At 40.2% G+C, this 25,747-nt stretch overlaps 1 protein-coding gene across 1 annotated transcript in view; it reads left to right on the forward strand.

Moving 5' to 3' along the window:
- Nucleotides 1–14,841: 14,841 nt before the first annotated feature.
- The window catches only part of LOC308251680 (disintegrin and metalloproteinase domain-containing protein 20-like), a gene marked incomplete at both ends in the record, with an annotated part of 37,184 nt that continues 26,278 nt past the window's right edge, over nucleotides 14,842–25,747 (forward strand). Inside the window, 2 exon segments of the mRNA XM_080675406.1 lie at nucleotides 14,842–14,883; nucleotides 14,887–17,046. Of these exon segments, the coding sequence (XP_080531532.1) occupies nucleotides 14,842–14,883; nucleotides 14,887–17,046 (2,202 nt within the window).

The raw sequence follows: 25,747 nt of genomic DNA on the forward strand, positions 1-25,747 counted from the left end.
TTGTCATTTGTTGCCATGATGTTTTTTATTTCTTCCTTGATCTCTCTGGTAACCCAGTCATTGTTTAATAGCATGCTGTTTAGTCTCCATGTGTTTGATTTCTTTGGGTTGTTTTTATTGTAGTTGATTTCCAGTTTTATGCCACTGTGATCTGAGAAGATGCTTGATATGATTTTTATCTTCTTGAATTTGAAGAGACTTTGCCTATGTCCCAACAAATGGTCTATCTTTGAAATTGACCCATGTGCACTTGAGAAGAATGTTTATTCTGTGGCTTTGCGGTGAAATGTTTTGAAGATGTCAAGTAATTCCATCTGGTCTAGTGAGTCATTTAGGATTGATGTTTCTTTGCTGATTTTTTGTTTAGAGGATTTGTCCAATGGTGATAGTGGGGTATTAAAGTCTCCTACTATGATTGTATTGTTGTCAATCTCTCCCTTGATATCCTCCAGGAGATTTTTATGTATTCAGGCGCTCCTCTATTGGGTGCGTATATGTTTACCAGAGTTATTTCTTCTTGTTGGATTGCTCCCTTTAGTATTATGAAGTGGCCTTTCTTATCTCTTGTTATGTCCTTCACTTTGAGATCTAATTTGTCAGATATAAGTATTGCTACCCCAGCTTTTTTTTCAGTTCCATTTGCCTGGAAAACCTTTTCCCATCCCTTCACCCTCGGTCTGTGTGCGTCTTTTTTTCTGAGGTGGGTTTCTTGTAGACAGCAGATACATGGGTCATGTTTTCTTATCCAATCCGTTACCCTATGTCTTTTGATTGGGGCATTTAATCCATTTACATTTAAAGTTATTATTGATAGGTACTTATTTGTCACCATTCCTATTCTTTACACCTGTGTTCCTTCTTTGCTTCCTATTTCTTCTTTTTTTTTTACAGCAGACCCTTTAGCATTTCTTGCATTGCTGGTTTAGTGGTAATAAATTCCCTTAGTCCTTTTTTGTCTGTGAAGCTCCTGATTTCACCTTCAATTTTGATTGATAGCCTTGCTGGGTACAGTATTCTTGGATTCAGACCCTTCCTTTGCATGACTTTGTATATTTCATTCCATTCCCTTCTGGCCTGATGAGTTTCTGTTGAGAAATCAGTTGCTAGTCTGATGGGGGTTCCTTTGTATGTAACTTTCTGTCTCTCTCTTGCCGCTTTTAAGATTCTTACTTTGTCGTTGGTGTTTGCCAATTTAATTATAATGTGCCTTGGTGTCAGTCTTTTGGGGTTCATTTTGCTTGGGACTCTGTGAGCTTCTTGGATTTGTGTGGGTTTTTTCTTCCCTATACCAGGGAAGTTTTCTGTCATTATTTCTTCAGACAGGTTTTCTATTCCTTGCTCAGCTTCCTTTCCTTCTGGAACCCCTATTATGTGGATGTTGTTTTATTTCATGTTGTCCCTAAGTTTCCTCAGGCTCTCCTCCTGCCTTTTAATTTTTTTTTCTAGAAGTTGCTCTACTTGGGTATTTTTTCCCATCTTGTCTTCTAGCTCACTGATGCGGTCCTCTACTTCTTCTAGTCTACTCTTGATGCTTTCTATTGAGTTCTTTACAGCAGCGATGTCATTTTTCATTTCTTCTTGGTTCTTCTTCATTTCCTCTTGGTTCTTGCTCATATTGTCGAATTTGTCTTCCATTCTTTTCAGCCACCTTATGACCATTTCTCTGAATTCTTTCTCTGGAAGGTTGCTTGCCTCCATTTCGTTTACTTCCTTTTCTGGTGATGCCTGCTTTTCTTTCATATGCGGGCTGTTTTTTTGTCTACCCATGGTCTCTCTTCTCTGGATGTCTGGTTATGTAGTTCTCTCTCTTCTGTGTTGATTTAAAGGCACAAAATACAGCACTACCAGGTACAACACACAAGGCACTGAACAGAAATGTATTCACGATATTAATAACCTCCAATAAAGGTGACCACCAGAGAAAGGCAAATTAGGGGATAGGAGAGAAAGAAGAAGAGGAAAAAGAACGAAAGGAAAATAAAAGGAGTGTCAAAATGAAATTGAGAAATGGGGGGGAAAAAAGTAAGAGAGACAAGAAAGAGACTAAGAGAGAAAGGGGAACAAACTATATATATGAGGATAAAACTCCAATAGAACAATCACTAATCCCAGCAAATGCCAGCAACAAGTACATGGGGATTAATACAAACTACAACACCAACTAATATTGAGTGAGGCAAGGGAAAACAGAAGCACAAAACAAACAGAAAAATAAACAAACAAAAGAAGAATAAGCAAAACTATCTCACAAAAAAGCATAAAAATTCGATATAATCAACATTCAAGCAAGCAACAACAAAAGGACAGAGAGAAAAACAATTTTTTGGATAGTTAAGACAGCAAAGAGAGAGGTGTGTATGGACTTGGAGCAGGGGATTGGAGATTATATATGTAAGTAGGGTGAAATTTTAACAGGGGGTAAACAGAAAAAATAGGGAATATCTAAAGCAGGAAAGGGGTAAGATAAACAGGACACTGAAAAGGGGAAGGTTAGGAAGAGAGTGATGGCATAAAGGTAGGGTTGAGATAGAGTAAAATGATGCTAAAGGAAAGATGAAAATAGAATGTAGAACACTAATCCCAAAGTAAAATGAAGAGAAAATAAAATGACACTTAAAAAAAAAAGATAAAATAGCAGTAGTAATAATACAGATTGAAAATAAAAATGTAATAATTAAAAATGTAAAATCAAGTGAGGCAAAAAGAAAAATATTAGTTTCTTGAGTAAAAGATGCAAAAAATGAAAATAAAAAAAATTAAAAAATTAAAAATAAAAATAAAATGTGGAGTAGTGAAGGTCATTCACTTCCTCTGTTTTTCTGTTTGGCACGCCTGTTTCTCAGTCCAGACAGTATTGCAGTTCCCTGCATTCCACTGCTCTTCAGTGTTGTAAGCCAGTCCTGATTTTAAGCAGACGGTATGTCTTAATTTCTTGTAGTCCTTTATTTTTGATTACACAAGAGTCAATTTGTGATTCAGCCCCTGGGTGGCAGTGTTTCTGGATTGACTTCTGGGTCTATCTATGGCCTCTCTAGGCAGTGTTAGAGCCTTCTTTCCCTGAGGCACTCACTACCGGTTTGTGGGAGTGGGCTGCCTCAGAGCTGGCTCTCGGATGGTCACTCCCCGCTCCGATCCCCAGGTTCCAGAAAAACACTTTCCCCTGCAGTCTCCCAGGGTGTCCCCAACTGGGTGATCCTATGTATTGGGCTTAGTAATCAGAAGCAAGGATTTGAAGAGGAAAAAGCCCAAGTGTGCGAACAATGGGTCTGCGCGCAAGTCTAAGCAGCCAGCACCCCTTTGAAATTCTTAGGGTGTCCCTGCCCGTCAGATCAAAATGGGTTGGTTTTTAGAGATTCCTTCTGTTAGCAGCTCTGAGGACCCCCTTCCACACTCACGGATCATGCCAGCCCCAACAGCCACAGATTTTTCTAGGCACAGACTTCCCTGGTCCTCCAGCTCCCGCAAAACGTGCGTTCCTCTCTCCCGCCAGAGACCTCACCTTATCCCAGGCGAAATCTGGCCTTTCCGTGGTGAGTGTAGAGCTCCTCTGAATCCACGTGTTTGTGCCAATTGGGGACTGGTGTTCTGGGGCTCTCAGCTGTTCCTTGGGTGCCGCAGTTGTGGATTCTCAGGCTTTCCGATAAGCTCCACTTTCCCGTTCAAGATGGCACAAACTCCTCGTCGGAGCCCTTAGCTCCGGGAGGGGACCCAGCTGCAGTGGGGGCTGCCCGGTCAGGGGAACCCCCTCTAGCAGTCCCCCACCTTCTTCTGGAGTTTAGCTGTCCTTTAACTTGCCAACAAACACTCTTCGTGCGACCCTCAGTTGTTCTTTCTTTCTGCTCCGGGGCAAGGCTCGGAACATGTCTGTTTAATCCCCCGCCATTTTTCCTCCCTCAGTTTATAGATTTTTAGAAAGAGAGTAATGGAAAGAGAGAGAGAGAGAAATATCGATGTGAGAGCAGGAGGCAGCCAAATATTGATTGGCTGCCTTCTGCATGCTCCCTACTAGGGATGGAACCTGAAACCAAGGCTTGTGCCCTTGACCAGGAATCAAACCAGCAACCTTTAAGTGCACAGGATGAGGCCCAACCAACTGAGTCACACTGGCCAGGGGTTATTGAATTAATTTTTAAAATATCATAAACCTTGGCTAAGTGACTCAGTTGGTTGGAGCATGGTCCCATGCACCAGAGGGTTGAGGGTTTGGTTCCCTGTTGGCACTTTCGTGGGTTGTGGGCTCAGTCCTCAGTCAGGGCACGTGTAGGGGTTAGAGAGATCAATGTTTCTCTCTCACATCAATGTTTTTCTTTTTCAGTCTAAAAAAATCAATGGACATTTTCAGGTGAGGATTAAAACACACACACGACACACACACACAGATTTAAAATATCATAAAACCCTAATATGCCTCATTAAGAAAATAAATGAAAGAAAACATAGGTTACCATGAGCAGAAATAGAAAGGAGACATCACAAAAAAGCATTTATAATAAAAAAAAAATATGATTAGTTTTGTTACCAATAAATTTGACTATTTGGATAAACAAGTATAATAAACAATGCAAATTATCAAGACAGCATTTAAAATAAATATTAGAGAGATTGAATCAGTATTCCAAAGAATTGGCCAATCTCAGATTACTTTTTCAGTTAAATCGTTCAAAAATATAAAATATATATATCATTAATTTTTACAAGAACTTTAACTGATAAGAAAAAAAAATATCTCAATACTCTACAAATTTTGGGTTATCCCAATTCTCAAACCTGACCTGTGAACATTAAGCAATCTAAGATATATATATAGTTTTGAAGGCTCAGAAAAAGAGAAGAGTGGCAAAAAATTTAAGAATCAATGGTCCTGCCCTAACTGGTTTGACTCAGTGTATAGAGCGTCGGCCTGGGGACTGAAAGGTCCCAGGTTCGATTCCAATCAAGGGCATGTACCTTGGTTGCAGGCACATCCCCAGTAGGAGGTGTGCAGGAGGCAGCTGGTTGATGTTTCTCTCTCATTGATGTTTCAAACTCTCTATTCTTCTCCCTTCGTCTCTGTAAAAAATCAATGAAATATTTTTTTTAAAAAAAGAATCAGTGGTCCAACATATTTCTAAATTTTATTTAAAACATTAAGTCACCAACCTAAGAAGCTCAGCAAACTTTGAGAGGATAAATGCAAAGAAAATCATAATCATGCACATTATTTTCAAACTGTTAAAAAACAAAAGTAAAGGAGATGATATGAGAAGAATTAATGGGAATTAGTCAGGCAGAAGTGATCAGGGATCAGGGGAGATTGTTCCTTAAAGAGTGTACATGTTTAAAGGCCCACAACAAAGGGTTCTAGGAATTAAAAGAAATTCTGTGGGGTTAAATGGAAAGTTAGAATAGTGAGAGGGGGAGGTTAGAGCAAGAGCCATAGATAGAGCCTTTTGATGCCAGGAACCATCACATAATAGGAAGCAAGAGAACGGTGCTGATTTATGTCAGAATAACATCAATTACTATCAGACAGTCTCTAAGGGGGTGGGGTGGGGTGGTGTTACAGAAAGCAACCTCCTTTATGTACTGGGTCCAGCTTGTGGGACAGACAGCAGTTACATCATGGAACAGTCTCTCCTTCACAAGAAGCCAAATGATCTTGTCAATAACTTGTGCTGGGTAGATAGGATATCAATTTGTAAAAGATACATCTTTATCTCTACATCATGCTGCTTGACTTCATATCGAAGTGTCAAAGTTTGATGATAAAGCTGTTGAAGGAAAACATAGAAGTACAACTTTATGATAGGACAGATAGATCTTCGAATCAATGTGAAAAAGACATAGAGCCCAATAGAAAACTGGCAAAGAGCTTCAACAGTCATTACTAAAAAGAGGCTATATAATGGCCAGTAAACTTATAAAAGGATATTCAAAGTATTAGTAATGAGGGAAATGCAAAAACTTCACTAAGTCTTATACTATTTTCCTTTCAGGAAGAGATCTATGACATATTCATCTTGCCTTCAAGAGGAAAAATCCTCTGCTTACTATCTATGCTGTGAACATTATCTAGCTTGTGGCTATGGGGCCCATGGCCAAAAGAATAAAATCTTGTTAATATGACACTTAGTAATATTCTCAATAATCCTCTGCCTATTTTCATTCATGCCACTCAACTCTTCTATTTGGAAAGACTACAATATATTTGAACAGCCCTTCAATTCGTTACCACATGAGCAGTGTGTTTACTGAAATCCTAACTTTTGATACATTATTTTTTCACTTCGAATTACTTCCTATATCTTTTGAAATCCTTCCAAACCTCTCAAAGTTATTATACGTCCATAAAGATGGTGAATAGGAGGTCCCCTGCTTATATCCCTTATAACAATAGTCAGCCATTACAGACAAAAGTGCTTTTATTCCTATAAAGGAATCCAGATAGAAACTTTTTAAAAATTTAAATTCTATATTGTTGAAAGTATTACATATGTCTCATTTTCCCCCCATTGACCTCTCCCCACCCACTGCTACCCCCCAGCACATGCCCTCACACCCCCCCTACTTTTTGTGTCCATGGGTTATGCTTATATGCATGCATACAAATCCTTTGGTTGATCTCTTACCCCCTCTCCTCCTGACTTCCCTCTGAGGTTGGATTGTCTGTTCGATGCTTCTATATCTCTGGATCTATTCTTGTTTATCTGTTTATATTGTTCATTATGTTTCCACAAGTGAGTGAGATCCTGTGATATTTATCATTCCCCGACTGGCTTATTTCGCTTAGCAAAATAGTCTCCAGGTCCATCCATGCCTTTGCAAATGGTAAAAGTTCTTTCTTTTTTACAGTGGTGTAATATTACATTGTAGATGTACCCCAGTTTTTTAATCTACTCATCTGCTGATGGGCACTTAGGCTATGTCCAAATCTTAGCTATTGTAAATTGAGCTGCTATTAACATAGGGGTTCATATATTCTTTCTTATTGGTGTTTATGATTTCTTGGGATATATTACTAATAGTGGGATTACTGGGTCAAATGGGAGTTCCATTTTTAATTTTTTGAGGAAACTCCATACCGTTTTCCACAGTGGCTGCACCAGTCTGCATTCCCACCAGCAGTGCAAGTGGGTTCCTTTTTCCCTGCATCATTGCCAGCACTTGTCATTTGTTGATTTGTTGATGAAAACCATTCTGATAGGTGTGAGATTGTACCTCATTGTCATTTTGATTTGCATTTCTTGGATGACTAGTGACTTTGAGCATGTTTTTATACATGTCATGGCCTTCTGTGTGTCTGCTTTTGAAAAGTGTCTATTTAGGTCATTTGCCCATTTTTTATTAGATTATTTATCTTCTTTTTGTCAAGTTGTATGAGTTCCCTGTAAATTTTGGAGAATAAACCCTTATCATAGATAACATTGGTAAATATGTTCTCCCATGCAGTGGGCTTTCTTGTTGTTTTGTTGATAGTTTCTTTTGCTGTGCAGAAGCTTTTTATTTTGATGTAGTCCCATTTGTTTATTTTCTTCTTAGTTTCCATTGTCCTAGGCATTATGGTAAATATATTGCTACAACATAAGTCTGATATTTTGTTGCCTATGGAGTCTTCTAAGATTTTTATGGTTTTCTGTCTTATGTTTAAGTCCTTTATCCATTTTTAGTTTATTTTTGGGTATGGTGCAAGTTGGTGGTCTAGTTTCATTTTTTTGCTTGTATCTGTCCAATTTTCCCAACACTATTTATTGAAGAGACTGTCTTGACTTCATTGTATGCTCTTGCCTCCTTTGTCAAATATTAAGTAAGCATACGGCTTGGGTTGATTTCTGGGTTCTCTATTCTGTTCCATTGATCTATATGTCTGTTCTTGTGCCAGTATCAGGCAGTTTTAAGAACAGTGGCTTTGTAATATAATTTGATATCTGGTATTTTCATCCTTCCAACTTTGTTCTTATTTCTCAGGATTGCTGTGGCTATTCGGGGTCTTTTTTTATTCCAGATGAATTTTTGGAGAGTTCTTTCTAGGTCTGTGAAATATGCCAGGATGGTATTTTAATGGGGATTGCACTGAATCTATAGATTTCTTTGGATAGTATGGACATTTTAATGATATTTATTCTACCAGTCTATGAACATGGTATATTCTTCCACTTGTTTATGTCTTCCTCTATCTCTTTTTTCAACATCCTATAATTTTCCATACTGTTTTTTAAATATATTTTTATTGATTTCAGAGAGAAAGGGAGAGGAGGAGAGAGATTGAAGCATCACTTATGAGAGAAAATTATTGATTGGCTGCCTCCTTGATGCCCCACACTGGATATTGATCCTGCAACCCAGTCATGTGCCCTGGCTGGGAATAGAACCATGAACTGGTTCATAGGTCAACACTCAACCACTGAGCCATGCCTGCAGGGCTTACCACTGTTTACTAACGTATTATTGTAAGATGTTGCAAGAGTTTGTTAACATAATAAAAAAGTAAATAAAAAGTTATACATGTTAGAAATTATGAAATAAGGCTGCTTCTATTTACAGATGACTTGATGCTCTACAAAGAAAATCTGAAAGAATCAACAATAACTCCAGAAACAAATCAGTGGTTGTGCCAAGTTTGAAGAATATACTGTAAGGTTACTGTACAAAAGTCGGACACTTTCAACAACTGGAATTTGAAATTTTTAAAAAAATACTATTTACACTAGTATCTTAGAAATGAAATTATAATGCATAAATATAATAACATAGATAACACATTTTAAGCCAAGGTAAAACATGAAAAAGGATGAAATAAGTAATCAATTATCATGAGGAAAAGAAAGCTATTTAGTTCACTAAAGTTGACCAAATAAATCCTTTTTCAGTTTAAGAATAGAGCCTAAAAATATTCTAGGATATGAAATTTTTTATGTTAAATATCAATATTTTCTTAAATGTATCTCCTCCTCTGTCCAATAACAAGGTAATTAAATTTGGGTATCCAGCCATTAAATTAAGCGAAAGAGATTGTCAGGTTTGAACTGCATCACCTAAAATTCATATGTTGAAGCCAAGCACCAAGTACCTCAGAAAATGTTGTTATTTGGGAACAAGGTCATTACAGACATGGAATTGGGTGGGCCCAAATTCAATATGTCTGATGTCCTATTTAAAGTGGCAAATTTGGGCAGGGGAAGAGAATCATGTCAAAATTGAATCATGCTGCACAAGGCAAGAACCTACCAGAAACCAGAAGAGAAGTCTAGAATAAATCTTTCCCTGGTATCTTCAGAGAGAGTAAGGCATTGTAGACATTGATTTTGGAATTCTATCCTCTAGAATTGTCAGGCAATAAGTCTCTGTGGTGCTTTATTATAGCAGTACTAAAAACATCAGAGAGAATAACACAGTCATAGTTCTAAGTAGATTCTTTAGAAACTAGTTGTGATGAAAGCCAGAAAGTGAAAAATTCCATGAGGGAAAAAAATGCAGATTTGGAATGGACTTACTAAAATGGAGGGAAAATAGAAAGACACTGGCAGGTATGAAGCTGGCAGACATTACCTGTCTCTGTCCCACAGGTAAACTCGCAAGGATAATGAATAACTAACCTTGCTTCCTTGGTTTACATCAGCAATTTGCCGAATATAATTCTGCCTATATTGATGATTTTAAACTGCCAGCCAATTTACCTATTAAGCTTATTTCCACTCCAGTTTTTACACACCTCTCTCTGCTGCTAAATTTTCTTTTCCTTTTCCTACTGACAGTGGTTTTCTTAACAAATGAAATATATTTCTGTGCAGATATGAAATGTCTCTGTGTTATTTCATTGACCTTAGAGAGAAAATTATTGATGATTAACAATGTCTGGATTCTTTGTAAAATATTCTACATCAGGTTCAATCTCTTTCTGGAACTTGACATACTTGAACCACAGTATGGTTCATTGTTGAGGAAATAATCTGGGATCAAGGCAACAGTTTAATCAACATTACTGCAGCTAAAGTGTTTATACTGTAGGAAGCACATAGGATGGAGATTAGTCACATTTATACCTATTGAAGAGTAGCTAGAAGTAAAGTTTGATGGAGATGGTAGAGTCACAATGAAGAGGAACTTTAACCAGTTGCCATGGTCTGTAGCACTGGGAGAGTCTTGCTGCTAGGTAACTACATCTAGAATTTAATCAATCCAGAAACAAAAAGGGGAGAGGTATTTATATTTCTCCTTGTCATGTGAGGTCTCAAAGGAAAATCCAAACCATCAATGAGTATGTCTTTCGCTAGAAAGGACCTTGGGAATCATTAATTCTTCTGCTGGTAAGTCACTCGAGAATTTTGTGTAAAGGAAAGAAGCAGTAGGATTTGTGTATGCATGAACACACACACACACACACACACACACATGCACACTCATAGACAAGAGTCTTTACCACGCATTCACATCTTGAGAGGGATCTCTGAGACCTATTATTTCCTATTAGTATCTTTTACTTGGTTGAAAGGAACAAAATTGTGCTTTAATACGTTGTTACTAATACTTTAGAAAAGTATGACTTAGGCTATGAATAATAGTGAGAAGGACAGTGGTAATTAAAGTACAGAGAATGGTCAATTTGACAAAACTGTTGGGATATAAAAAGGAGTTTATCAATTGTGTTATACATATATTAGTATGTATTATAATGTTCAGTCAGCAATAGACAATGGTGTTACTGGAAGGAAGAAGTACCTGGGTTAGATGTATGTTACTTAAATGTGTTTATATTTTATTATATTCTTAGAAAGAAGAACAATTTTTAGCTGCTGGGGCTGACCAGCAGACCCTGAGCAACAGATGAATGATTACTCTGACACAGGATTGTTGTGAAAAATAGGGCTAAGGGACTGCCTGTCTAAAGGAACCAGACAGCCTTGATCACCTGCCTCTTCAGGCCTTTATTGTAACAGCAGTTTGAGATAAAGTTTATCTTTTAGATACAATCAGTAGGGTAAGTAATCTTGGGAGGACACATGTATCTGCAGTGTCCTTTAAGCAAGGACACTAATATTAAGCATAAAGATTCTGGTAAACACCTGGGGGCTCAGACTTGTTTGGAAAAGTCAAGGCAGGGTCTACTGCCTTTTGCAAGGTCACCCTAGAGGCCCCCGACCTTTCAGAAATTTCTTCTTACAGATTCTCCAACCAACTATCCTGTGCTCCCCCACATTTAGCACCATGTAAAATGGAATAAAATCAAACTAGAAGGGTAGCAATTGCAGATGGGAGTATATGGAAGACAAAACAAAATACCTTCAGAAATGCAAAGGAAATAAATAATCCCAAAGGGATGGAGGAAGTCTTTGGGGGATGGGATACTATTTTCTCACAAGGCAAAAATATCCCACATTTTTAGGATTGCAAGATCATTTTCAATTTCAGTCTTCATGTAGATGCATTTATGTCATAAGCTTGTATGAAAAATGGAAATACAAAAATATTTGCCTCAATAATACAAACACATTAGCACATCTTTATGCAAATGAGAAATCTGGTACAAGCACAATGACTTTTGGCAGTACTGATTTGTTACTTTTTTCTGTGAACAAAATATTAATAAAACCACATAATGTTAAGACACTGTGCTACACACTTGGGAAACATAAATGAATAATGCAGGCCTAAATAAATTAATGGTCTTGAGCACAAATTTAGACAGAGTGGTTGGGGCAAAAATACACATTAGAAATTTGTCAAATTGCATTCAATAATTTGCATATCCATGCCAACTTTTATTTATAACATGAATATCCACAGTCAACATAAGATCATTAAATACTGAGAGCACTTAAAGTAATAACATCAGGAACCCCTGTACAAATAGAAAAAACAAAAACAGGAAAGTGAAATGTGCTATGAGAAACCTAAAACACACTGATCGGGCCCACTTCCCACAGTAGGTAATATAAAAATGAAAAATGCCTAATTAAGGTCCTTTGATATCCTGGATGATGTACTCATTTCTGTGAGATTTTTAAAAATATCTTCATTTAACATACCTTGACATCTTTTCTCTGGAATCATTGTTTTCTCTTACTTATAAAGTCTTCATTTCTATGTGCACACCTTTTCATAGAAAATTCTTTTTTCTTACTTACTTCTACTAAACCTATGTGTCAACAATGATAAAAAATTGACAAATTAGTTTACCTCTTTTTATTTATGTAGACATGTTTGTGTAATTAAAATAAAGTATGTATGAAAAGTTTAATTCCACAATAAAGTTTTCTTACTGTATTACTGTAATTGTAAATTTATACTGAATAGGTCTAGTAAATGCATGCATTCACCAGTCACCATGGGTTAACAAATGCACACAGCTGAGGCATGGCTTAGTTCACATTGGAATATCGGCTGGTATATGTTAAAACTACTGCATAAAGTCAGTCCAAGTGCCAATAGAACCAATTACAACATGTAATGTGGTGTGATCATGTGCTAATCATTAGCCAAACACTGTTTACAAGCAATGACTCTTGGATTTAAATATGTAGACTATAACTGTTGATATGTAATATTCATTTCTATTGATGAAATTACTAGTGTTTTTTCCCAACATATGGCCTATTCACTAAAATTTGTTAAAAATAACAGTGAATTAATAACAAAGTCTTAACCTATTGGTTTAATTATAAGCAAATCTTGGTTTAAAGCAGTTAAAATTAACAAGATGTTAATTTTCACATATGACACAGGGACCAGAAATTTTGTCTGTTAAATTCAAAATCCTTTAAATCAAGGTCTGCAAAATTGAGGGTTTACTGTATTGCATTTGCTGATGCTGCCATCTTGATGTAAATTCTTGGCTTCAATTCCTTATTTGTAGAATTGGATTTCCTTTCAATCTTAAATAATAAATTATTTGGTCACATTGCACAAGAAAAATATTTTAAACTACTTCCATATATTATTATTATTATTATTGTCTCTAATATACAGGGGTGGGCAAAAATAGGTTTACAGATGTGAGTGTAAAACTCAGAACTTATTCTTATACAGTTATATAAATGTTTTACTGTACTCTTCATTCTCTACAAACACATTAGAAATACAACTAAACAAAATAAAAACAATCATCCTAATCCACATGAAATATAGCTTAACAGAAATCCTACCACTAAGGATATAAGGAAGCCGCTGACACTGGTAGGAGGGGCAGAGACACTGCACAGGCTGGCCCCACATACATGTGTGGCAGATAAAACTTCCCTAACTGGGTGAAGGAAATAGAATACAAATCCAAGAAGTGCAGAGAGTTCCAACTAAGATGAACCCAGAGAATCCCACACCAAGACACATCATAATTAAAATTCAAAAGGTTAAAGACATAAGAATCTTAAAAGCAGCAAGAGAAAAGCAGTTATCTACCTACAAGGGAGCTCCCATAAGACTCTCTGCTGATTTCTCAACAGAAACTTCACATGCCAAAGGAATGACAAGAAATATTTAGAGTGATGAAAAGCAAAAACCTGCAATCAAGATTACTCTGCCCAGCAATGATATCATTTAGAATTGAAGGACATATAAACAGCTTCCAGGAAAATAAAGAGTTAAAAGAGTTCATCACCACCAAAGCAGTATTACATGACATGTTAAAGGGGGAAAGGAGGAGGAGGAAGAGGATGAGGAGGAAGAGGAAGAAGAGGAGGAGGAGGAGGGGGGAAGAAGAAGAAGAAGAAGGAGAACAAGAAGGGATTAAAAATATGAACAATAAAATGTCAATAAATACATAGCTATCAACAAATGAATCCACCACCCCCTCGGAAAAAAAAACACACCCACAAAATAAAGAAATAAGCAGAAAAGAAACAAACTCATAGGTATAGAGAACATTTTGGTGGTTATCAGATCAGAGGAGGGTTGGGGAGTGTGGTAAAAAAGTTGAAGGGATTCAGAAGTACTAATTGGTAGTAACAGAATAGTCATGGAGATGTAAAATACAGCATAGGGAATATAGTCAATAATATTTTCATTATGTATGTATTTTGTTAGATTGGTATAAGATTTATCAGGATAATAACTTAGTATTTTATATAAGGTCTAATCATTGGGGGCACTCCTGAAACTAATATTGAGTATTGTATGGAAGCTATAACTGAAAAATAAAAAATATTTCAAAAAATAATACAAATAAAATTGAAAATATTAATATTTATATCAAGTCCACAGGTATAAATAGAAACTCTCTCTCAAACATTTGATATAAGTCCACTTTCCTTTGTTTTATATATTTATTGTGAAAATATTCACACATGTTCATTCAGTTAAACCATAGTATCATTAATCACTAAGTCTCATTCAACCAGGTTCAAAAGGTGTCAATCTATGACCAATCACCATTTTCTTGTACACACACAATCTCACACGGCCTTACAATTTTTTTTTAAATATGTTTTTATTGACTTTAAGAGAGATAGGAATGAAGAGAGAGAAAGAGATAGAAACATCTATGAGAGAGAAACAGTGACTGGCTGCCTCTTGCATGCCCCCTACTGGGAACGAACTCACAACCTGGGTATGATCCCCGACAAGGAATTGAACCAGTGACCGTTTGGTGCAAGGGACAATAGTCAACCAACTCAGCCACATGGACTGTGATGCCTTAAAATTTCTTAAGGACAAATGCGTGAAGTATTCTGAGACTTGTCTTGAGTCAAACACTAATCCATTTTAACTCTTGTCTATTTCTTCCCCCTCCACCTTGGCCTGCTCATAACCCCAAACACTGTATCTACCCTGCTTTTTATTTTATCTTCCAGTGTGCTACTATGCTAGTAAGAGCCTGCCAGAGAACAGATTCAAAGTCCATGCTGAACACCCAGCTCAGAGAAAACAGTGATGCTTCCTGCCCGTCCTATTTTGCTCTCACCAGTGTCTGTGTAGGGTGGCACCATAATGGCTGTGAGTAAGGCCCTGGTGTGTGTGAGGAACACTTTCCTGCCACTCTGGCTGGGGGTGATACTGTTCCCATATAGATGGTCCCAGGTTGTGCACTCGCAACGCCATGGTCCCCCAGAAGTGGTGATTCCCTTGAAGGTAACAGGCATGAAGACTGGAGATTGGCTCTCTTACAGAATGAATTTTGGGGGCCAGAATCAGATCATCCACATGAAGGTCAACAGGCATTTTCTATCCAGACACTTCCGGGTGTTTACCTACTCAGACCAGGGTGCTCTCCTTGAGGACCAGCCCTTTGTAAAGAATGACTGCTACTATCGTGGTTATGTGGAGGGGGACCCAGAATCCATTGTTGCCCTCAGTACCTGTTTGGGGGGTTTTCAAGGAATATTACAGACAAATGACATGGTTTATGAAATAGAGCCCAAGAGACTTTCTACCACATTTGAACATTTCATATATAAGATGGAAAGTGAGGAGACACAGTTGCCACCCATGAGATGTGGAGTAACAGATGAAGAAATAGCACAACAACTAAAGTTTCATGAGAGTGTTAACTTCACTTTGCTGCAGAGTGGGTATGAAGGCTGGTGGACACACAACCGGATTCTTGAACTGGCAGTAGTGGTGGACCACAATCGCTATCTTCATCACGAAAGCAACACCACAGCTGTGCACTATGAAGTATGCTTTATTGTCAATGACGTAGAATATTTTTTGCATTCTTTAGATGTTGATGTGGTTTTAATGGGAATTGAGGTCTGGACTGAAAAAAACCCTTTTAAAATAGGTTCTATAGGTAATGTCTTGGGCACATTTTGCAATTGGAAAAAAAATAGCTTTAATGAGCGCATTCCCCATGATGTTGCACATCTTTTGGTAAAGCATGGCTTTGGTATTTTAGTTGGCCTAGCCTTTATTGGAACAGTATGTGACTCTTTTCATAATTGTGGAGTGGGAAGTTTAATGGACAATAATTTGTATGCTGTTGCCCACACTTTTACCCATGAGATTGGTCATAATTTTGGTATGAATCATGATGACAAAACTTGTACATGTGGACATAAAAAGTGCATAATGTTTCCAGTAAGATCAAATGCAACTAGATTCAGCAACTGCAGCTATGCTAGCTTCATAAACAACATTGCAAGTCGAAATTGTTTGTACATTTCATCAGATACAGAGAACATCTTCACACTTGCACAGTGTGGGAACAGTGTGGTTGAAGAAGGAGAAGAGTGTGACTGTGGTGCTTTACATTTGTGTATGGATGATCCCTGCTGTGAGTCAGACTGCACACTCAGGCCTGGGGCTGCTTGTGCTTTCGGGGGTTGTTGCAAAGACTGCCAGATCCTGCCAACAGGCGAAGTTTGTAGACAAAAGGAAAATGAATGTGATCTCCCAGAGTGGTGCAATGGGACATCCTACCATTGTCCAGAGGATGTGTATGTGCAGAATGGGGTGTCATGCAAGGGCGGTGGCTACTGCTATGAAAAGAGATGCAATAACCGTGAAGAGCAGTGTAGGAACATTTTTGGCAAAGAGGCCAAGAGTGCAAATCAGAGTTGCTACACAGAAATGAACACCCGAGGTGACCGTTTTGGGAACTGTGGTCTAATGAACGCTACATATGTAAAATGTAACATCTCAGATACCTTGTGTGGGAGGGTTCAGTGTGATAATGTGATACAAATTCCCCTTCTAAGGGATCATTCTACTGTGCATTGGACTCACTTCAATGGTGTCACCTGCTGGGGTACCGACTACCACTTCGGGATGACCATACCTGACATTGGTGATGTGAAAGATGGGACAGAGTGTGGGGCAGAACATGTCTGCATCCAAAGAAAGTGTGTCCATAGGTCACTTCTGGTAAATGATTGTGCACCTAAGACCTGCAATCGGAAAGGAGTCTGCAACAACAGACAGCACTGCCATTGCAACTATGCGTGGGACCCTCCCTTCTGCCGGAAAAGAGGCCATGGAGGTAGTATTGATAGTGGGCCACCCCCTGGGAGAACAGTGAGGCAAAAGACCAATTACCTGGGACTACTTTGGTTGATTCGTTTTATTCTTTTATTATGCTTGTTAATTTTGGGTTTTCTGACCCACAAAAGAACAGATAACAGTGAAGAACAGAATGTGGCACCTTCACATGAGTAAGAAGAGCAAAATGTCAAGACCTTACCTAAGGAAGAAGAGCAGGATATTCCAATTTCATCTAAGGAAGAACAGCAAAATGTTCCACTGCATTGAAGAAAGAAAAGCAACAATTTACACAAAAGAAGTCCAATTTCCCATGTACTAATTTTTAGTCTCCTGGATATGGAAATCTTACAGAATGTGTCACAGATCATTGACATAATCCCTAAGAATTTTTATTATTTGGGATCATAAAATATTGACCATTAAACAACTATCAAAATATTCTAATTCCTAGAATATACTACCTTTCATGATTTTAAATAGTGTTTAATTGTTCACAGAACTAGTCTCTTTGTGTTTTCTGAGCAAAGGTACAGCTAATGTATAATGTGTATTTGTGTTTTTTTAATTTGCTGTCTCAGTTCTATCCATCCTTCCCATTTGTACTCTGCTTTGTCACACAGGGAATGCAAACATAGAAATTAAATTTCTTCTTTGCCATTCCTCTAATTTTAGTTTCTTCAATAGTTGGCAACTAGGAAGCAGACTGGAAACCTGGGAAATTTTCTGATTACTATTCATGCCAGTCATGCCTTATTAACAGCTCTAGTCTTTATAAAGATAGTAACTTTTAGTCTGTATATTATTACTATATATACTATAGGATTGTGCAAAAGTCAGTTTACAGTTGTGAGTATGCAAAACAGAGTTTAATTATTTATTATTTATTAATTATTGTGTTATTTTCCATACAATTGACTATAAACCTACATTTGTCCATCTCTGATAAGAACTTACAACTTTCTCTCACTGCATTATTTCACTTAGCATAATGCTCTCATGGTCCCTCCAGGCTGTCTCAAAGAATAAGAGATCCATCTTCCTTAAACTGCATAATATTCCATGGTGTAAATGTACCACAGCTTTTTTATATACTTATCTACTGATGGACACTTGGGCTCTTTCCAGATTTTAGCTCTTGTAAAAAGCTCTGCTGTGAACATAAGGGTACATATATTTATTCTGATGAACGTTTCAGGATTCTTAAGATATATTCTTATAAGTGGGATCCCTGGGTAAAATAGGAGTTCAATTTTTTTAAATTGTTTTAGAGAATTCTATACTCTTTTCTACAGGGGCTGTACCATTCTGCATTCCCACCATTAGTGTACTAGGGTTCCTTTTTCTCTTTTTTGTTAACTCTCAATTTCCTAATTTACCTTTCTCTAATATTTAAAATGCTTGCTATTTTATTCCATCTGTTAGATTTACCTGGTCCCCAAACCTCCTAAGATATTAAGAGGAAGCCTCTACATGCTTTGAGTACTCCCTGAAAAATTATCTAATGGCTAATATTTTCTGGATCCCCAGATAAACCCCCCAAATATCAAAAAATAAAGGGACAAGAACTAATTGTAAAAATCAGAGCTCAACTATTTTCTCAGGAAACCATACAAACCATTACATGATTTTTTAACTTCTCCCAGATTACCTTTTTCCTACATGTTGCACCAATTGAATATAGATAATGGATTCTTAACAAAGATTTGTATCTCCTTATGTAAACCTTTGTCAATACGCTTCTCAACTAATCAAATAGATTTCCTGTTTTTATCATATGAAAATGTGTTTTGAATACAGACAGGTGGTTTTTTAAGTACTTAAGTAACCCCTTTAGTTGCTCACATTTTATTCATAGCCAAATGTAGTTATTTATCAGCAAGAATCTAAGACACCAGATTTTACCTCTTTGTGTATCTGGGTTTTACTCTGGCCCAAAGTTAATAAACTGAAATATGTGATACACAATTTCTGTGATTGTCCTAAATAAATGAAACAACAAACTTTAGAAACTCAATAAATCAATGACTAACATACTCTTAAATAAATAAATAGTTTTCAAGTATTTATTGGTCAACAAGACAAAATCCATACAATGGCTAGTACATCTTTTATACCTGGGTAAATATTTGTAAGCAAGATGAAATGAGCAATCAATTATAAAAAGAAAACCATGTAGCAAAATAAAGTTATCTAAATCAATCTTTAGTATACTCCTCTAATTAATAGTAGAGCATATAGAAAACTGGATAGGGCCAAATTTTTCTCATAATGCCTATGATAGTCTCATATATTTACCCCTCCTATTCATCTAATATGTAGGTAAATGAATGTTCCTACAGAATCATTAAATAAGGTGAATAAATGAAGAATGTCCTGATCAAATTTTGTTCTGTAGCATATAGTTGTATATCCAGTGTTAGGGTTGCCAAAGGAGGAATGCATGAAGCCAAAGTGGTAACATTATAAATTGACTAGTGGCCTGGTGCACAAAATTCGTGCATAGGGGGCCGGGGGTGTCCCTCAGCCCTGCTTGCACCTGCTCCAATCTGGGACCCCTCAGGGGATTTCTGACTGCCGGTTTAGATCCCTCGGACCTAAACCAGCAGTTGGTCATCCCTCTCACAATCCGGGACCACTGGCTCCTAACCACTCACCTGCCTGCCTGCCTGATAGTCCCTAACCACTCTGCTTGCAGCCTGATTGCCCCCAACTGCCCCCACCAGTTGGCCTGCTCGCCCCCAACTCCCCACCCCTGCCGACCTGCTTGCCCCAACTGCCCCCCTGCCAGCCTCCTCCCCCCAACTGCCCCCCCAGCCTGATCACCCCCAACTGCCATGCCCTCCTGGCCTGATTGCCCCTAACCACCTCTGTCTCAGCCCTGCCACCATGGCTTTGTCTGGAAGGACATCCAGAAGGTCTCCCAGAAAGTCTCCTAGTCTAATTAGCACATTACCTTTTTATTAGTATAGATTAGGTCATTTGGAGACCAGATGAGCTGAGCCCAAAATGGCACTGGCCCCCAAAGACAGGAGTCAGAGGTTTACAAAGGACTCTAGGTGGGCTTTTCTGGGAGGAGAATTCTCTGTGCAGGTTGGGATTCTGGGAAACTCCGGGGGAGGCAGAGATAATAGTCTTAGCAAGTGGAGTGTGGTCTAAGCAAGTGGAATGTCCAATGTGAAGTGGCCTAAAGGTCATTTCCCAGGGGAGGGGGTATTGATTCAATTATTTGATCAGACCTAACATTCCAGCCTTTTTGTTTTATGGAATAGGGACAAAGATCACATCTTCCATAGTTATCTCCTGCTGTGAGAGGTGATGTCAAGATCACAGGGGAATGGACTTTGATAGTAGTGGGCTGAACAAGGGGTTGCAGCAGCATGATTTCCATAAGGGATTGGTTGGTGAAGGCTAAAAAACGGTCCTGTTGAGTGACTTGGGTGGTAAAAGCTGGTCCTGAGGCTGCCACACATCACTTGTCCAGTTCTGTGCTTTTCTGGGCTTGGAACTGAAATACAATTGAGGCGTAGATGTTATCTTTAGGGAGAATAATATCTGGGGCCTTAGTTGCCTGACTAGTTATTTGCTAGGGGAGGATAGGTTACCCTGGGTGTGAGGTTCTTGTTTTCCCAGTTTTGCCCCTTGCTAGCATCCAGAGCTTTCTGGCCCAGTGAGTTTCTATACCTGTACCTGTCCATCATCCTTGCTCTGGGGGATCAAAAGAACCATGAGGCCTGGGCACAAAAGGAGGTTAGGATGGTATCTAGGGGTGGTATTTCCTGAGTACAAGTATGGCTTGTAACCTGGTGGAGACAAATTATTTTATAAATTTTAATATTACTGGGGCAAAAACTAGAAGAACAAGAATTAAGATAAATGGTCTGGTGGAAGGAAAAAGACATTAGTTTGGAGGGCTGTACTCTAATATACCAAAATGAGGTTTATTGTCCAATCATTTACTCTGCAAACTGCTTGGCATCTGGATTTTCTAGATGGCTGCTAATTGCTGTTATACTATCTCAGTTTCCCTATTCTGCTTGTCCTGGCTTACTTATATAACTTCCTTTTAACATTTCTACCTATAAGTCTTCTATAATATTCACAAACCTTCTTTCAACTTTTCACAAACCTTCTTACAATGTTCACAAACATTCTTATAACTTTAACTCACTTTCTTTCTCCTTCAAAATGCATGTCCATGCCTCATACCTTCTATTATCAAAACCATACAATTTCTTTCCAATCTTATCTAATAAAGAGGGAATATGCTAATTGATCCTCATGCCATCGCAAAGATGGCAGTGCCCACAGCCAATAAGGAGAAAATATGCTAATTGACTCCCCTACCCTCAAAGATGGCAATGCCCACAGCCAATAAGAAGGGAATATGCTAGTTGACTGCCCCGCCCTCAAAGATGGCAGTGCCCACAGCCACAAGATGGTGGCGCCCAGTACCCTCAGCCCCGCCTGCCTCTGGAGTTCCCCAGTCCTCTCAGCCCCCCAGCTGCCCAGGGCTGGCTCGAGGTGCAGGCAAGCCTCAGATGGCAGCTGCCCAACTGCCCAGGGTCAGCCCAAGGCACAGGCAAACCTTGGATGGCAGCTGCCCAGCTGCACAGGGCCACCTGAAGCCCAGGTAACCAGGGCTGGCTGAGGCTTGCGCTGCCAGCAGTGGCAGCAGCAGAGGTATGATGAGGTATCACCTTCCCCTGATTGCCAGGTTGCCTTCTGCCCCTGAGGGCTCCCGGACTGTGAGCGGGGGCAGGCTGGGATAAGGGACTCCCCTGCTCCAGTGCACAAATTTTCATGTACCAGGCCTCTAGTTTAATTAGAATTCTTAACTCTTAGAAACCTTAATTTTCCAATGATTACCAAAAAGTAAATAGTCAGCATTTTTTAGATTAATATTTATGAACAAACTTTAAACACACTCGTACTTTCAAGAAAATATACATTCAACAAAGTACAAGAGAAGTTCTATAATAAAAACTAAGAGCAGGTGAATTAAAACATGTCTAGCAATCAGTGTTTCAGTATTTTGTACTATTTTAAAATATTTAGATGTTTATCATTTAACCCAGCAAGGCCTTTAGGTTACCAAAGACTCTGGAAATTTATGTATAGGCATATGAGGCTGGAGAAAAGGCAGGGGAGGAGGGAACGGGCCAGCAGCCTGTTTCCAGGCCTCTAGCCACTTGGATTTAAAACTGCCACATTTTTCCTTAGAGATAACATGCTAAGGTTTGGGTGATAATGAGTTCAGCTTCTGATGGTAGCCTGACTATTAAGTAAGTGTTCATAGTTTTGCAGTAAACAAAGTTGTTGTTTTTTGGGGGGGGAAAGCGGGGAGGTGGTGGAGGTTTGAGAAGGCACTGAGGTGAGAGCAGTTTTCAGAGTGTTAAGGGGGTGAGAATGCTGGCCTTGGGATCTAAAGGCTCAGTGAGGGGGTCCCTTCGCCATGTCATTTCATAAAGGAGTTTTGCGAGAAAACTGAAGTTGGGAACTCAGAGGCGAGAGTACCCAGCAAGCCTGAGAAAGGAGAATATTTCTTGTTCAGAGGAGAGGACAGTCATGCAGGAGATAAGGTGTTGACAGTCCAAGGAATGGCTCAGCCTTGTGGGGTGAGAGAGTGAAAGTGAGATAGGTGACTGTGGTTTGGGACAGCTGGGCTTTATGAGGGGATGCACAGTAGCTCTGGTTGGGCACTGAGGTAGAACGAAAAAAGAGTGAATGGAGGTATTTAGTAAGATACAGTATAGAGGTGAGGTGGCTAATTGCTGTGAGACTAGTCTGTCAACCCCCATAATAGAGACTGAGGAGAGGACAAGGGTCCCAGCAAATTTGGAGAGGGCAGAATAAGTGGCCCCAGTGTCAATTAAAAAGGAGATTGGCTTACCTGCCACCACAATCATTACCCAAGGCTCTGTCCTGGTGATGTAAGTCTGTGGGGCCTTATCAGGGCCTGGGAAGCTTCAGTCTTCAGAGGCCAGTTCCAGGAGGTGTTGGAATTCCATACCAGATCCAGAGGGCAGCCTTGCTGAGGTATGACTTGGAGGGGCCAGACTGCAATCTGATTTCCAATGGCCTTCCCTTTCACACCTTGGGCAGGGGTCTCGGGTTTGAACAGGACTTGGTCCAGTGTCCTTCCTTGTTGCATTTGAAGCATGGGCCTGGAGAAGGCTTAGCCCCTTACTCAGCCTCAGTTGGAGGACTGGCACTTCTTTTGGAGTTCATGAGAGAGGTGGCTAGGAGCTGAAAGGCTTCCTTTTGAGCCTCAGCCTAGGACTGATCTCACCTTTGTTTTTGGATTTGGGAATCCTCCTCTCTATTATTAGAGACATTAAAGGCCAGGTTCATGAGGTCTTTTTGAGGGGTTTGTGGACCTGGGTCTACTTTTTGAAGTTTGTGGCATATGTTGGGGGCTGATAGGGATATTAAATGGGTGTTTAGAAGAAGGGCTCCCTCTGGGGAGATGGAGTCTAAGGTGGTAAGACCTCCACGAGGAGGAAGAGAAAGAGAGCTGGGTTTTCATCAGGGCCTTGAGTGATTTTATTAAGTTGGTCATAATTGACCATAATGCCCTCAGTTCTTGCCACCTCCCTCAGGGGGAGAATTGGCAAGGGCAGTGGTCAGCAAACTCATTAGTCAACAGAGCCAAATGTCAACAGTACAACGATTAAAATTTCTTTTGAGAGCCAAATTTTTTAAACTTAAACTTCTTCTAACACCACTTCTTCAAAATAGACTCGCCCAGGCAGTGGTATTTTGTGGAAGAGCCACACTCAAGGGGCCAAAGAGTCACATGTGGCTCATGAGCCACAGTTTGCCGACCACTGGGCAAGGGACTATAAGAGGCGGTTGAGGAGGGTGCTCTTTGGGTGGCCTGAGAGCAAGTGTAGGTGGCAAAAGGCTGTTTTGGAGCTTCTTGGGATTTGGGCTCTTAGAGGCTTGGAGAAAAGGTAGTTGCTGGTTAGGAGGGTCTGGGTTTTGGGAATCTACTGCAGGTGAGGGAGGGGATGTGTAAGAGGTGGAGGTTGGTGGTCTGCTGGGTCAAAAGTAGATTCAGAATCAGAAGTGTTAGAGATATGATGTTTTGTGTGAAGGAGAAAGATCTGATGGGTAGAGCAGGACTGAGAAAGGATTGGGACTGAGGGTGAAAAAGGCCTGAACGTAGGGAAACTCTGACTATTTTCCATTGCAGTGACAGCAATTATCTAAATTGTGCAATGTGTTAAAATTAAAAGTGCATTTCAGACCATTAAGACTTATTATCTAGTTTATATTATAGTCCAACAATGTTACAAAATAAAATGAAGTGGTTGGGCATGATCTCCCCCATGAGTGTGCAGTGGGGGTATATCATGGCTCATGAGAGAGGAACAGTGAGTGACAGACCACAAATCTAAAGGTGACTGTTTATGGCAGGCATCCCTGCTGCTAAACAAATCACCATGAGAAATGAGAGGTGACCCTCTGGACTGGGCATCCCCAATCCAGAAGGACCCAAAGCCAGATGGCTGAGGAGTCTTCCGGCCTAGCACTAGGACTTTTGAGATGAGAGACTTTCAAGAAGTCAGTAAGAGAGAGTGGACAGAAAACTCAAGGGGGAAATTGTGGAATGTCAATCACCTAGAGAAGATTGCCTGGTGTGGGATGGAGGATCAGCAATGGAGAAGAGAAGCCTGATCCGGAGTCCTCCTTGGCTGGTTCGAGAGGGTCCATAATGAAGGGAAGCATATTCGAGGCCAGCAATAGAGTAGGATTCGGAGGTAAGCCCAGGTCAAGTTGCCGCTGCCTACTGCTCTCTGAGTAGCAAACTCAGGGTGACTGAAGCTCCCATCCCCGTGGAACCCCCTCAGGTTTTGGCACCAAATGTTAGGGTCACCAAAGGAGGAATGCACGAGGCCCAAGTGGTAAGGGATTATAAATTGACTAGTGAGCCAGTGCATGAAGAGGGGAGCGGGGGGAAGTGTCCCTCAGCCCGGCCTGCACCCTCTCCAATCTGGAACCCCTTGAAGGATGTCCTACGGCCGGTTTACAGGGATCGGGCCTAAACCGGCAGTCTGACATCCCTCTCGCAATCCGGTATTGCTGGCTCCTAACCGCTCACCTGCCTGCCTGCCTGCCTGATTGCCCCTAACCACTCTGCCTGCCAACCTGCTCGCCCCCAAATGCCCCACCCCTGTGCCAGCATGCTCTCCCCCAACTGCCCTCCCCACTGGCCTGCTTGCCCCCAACTGGCCCCTCTGCTGGTCTGCTCACCCCCAACTGCCCCCACCGCCAGCCTGATCACCCCCAATGGCCCCCCCACCAGCCTGATCACCCACAACTGCCCTCCCCTCTTGGCCTCTAACAACCTCTACCTCAGCCCCGCCACCATGGCTTTGTCCAGAAGCACGTCCAGAAGGTCTCCTGGAAGGTCTCCCAGTCTAATTATCATATTACCCTTTTATTAGTGTAGATTGAGGCCTGGTGCATTGGTGGGGGCTGACTGGTTTGCCCTGAAGGGTGTCCCGGATCAGGGTGGGGGTTCCCTTGGGGCATGGGCAGCCTGGGTGAGGGGCCTGTGGTGGTTTGCACACCGGCCATGCCCCCATAGGGTGAGGGTCCCTGCTGGGGTGCCTGGCCAGCCTGGGTGAGGGGCTGATGGCTGTTTGCAGGCTGGCCATGCCCCCCAGTGGGGATCCTCACCCCATGGGGGCATGGCCAGCCTATGTGAAGGTTGTTTTCAGGCTGGCCGCACACCCTTCAGGGTGGGGTTCCCTGCTGGGGTGCCTGGACAGCCTAGATGAGGGGCTGATGGCTGTTTGCAGGCTGGCCACCCCCCCAGCGGGGACTCTTACTCCATGGGGGCGTGGCCAGC

This window comes from Plecotus auritus (assembly GCF_963455305.1).
Source record: "Plecotus auritus genome assembly, chromosome: 6".
Taxonomy (NCBI): domain Eukaryota; kingdom Metazoa; phylum Chordata; class Mammalia; order Chiroptera; family Vespertilionidae; genus Plecotus; species Plecotus auritus.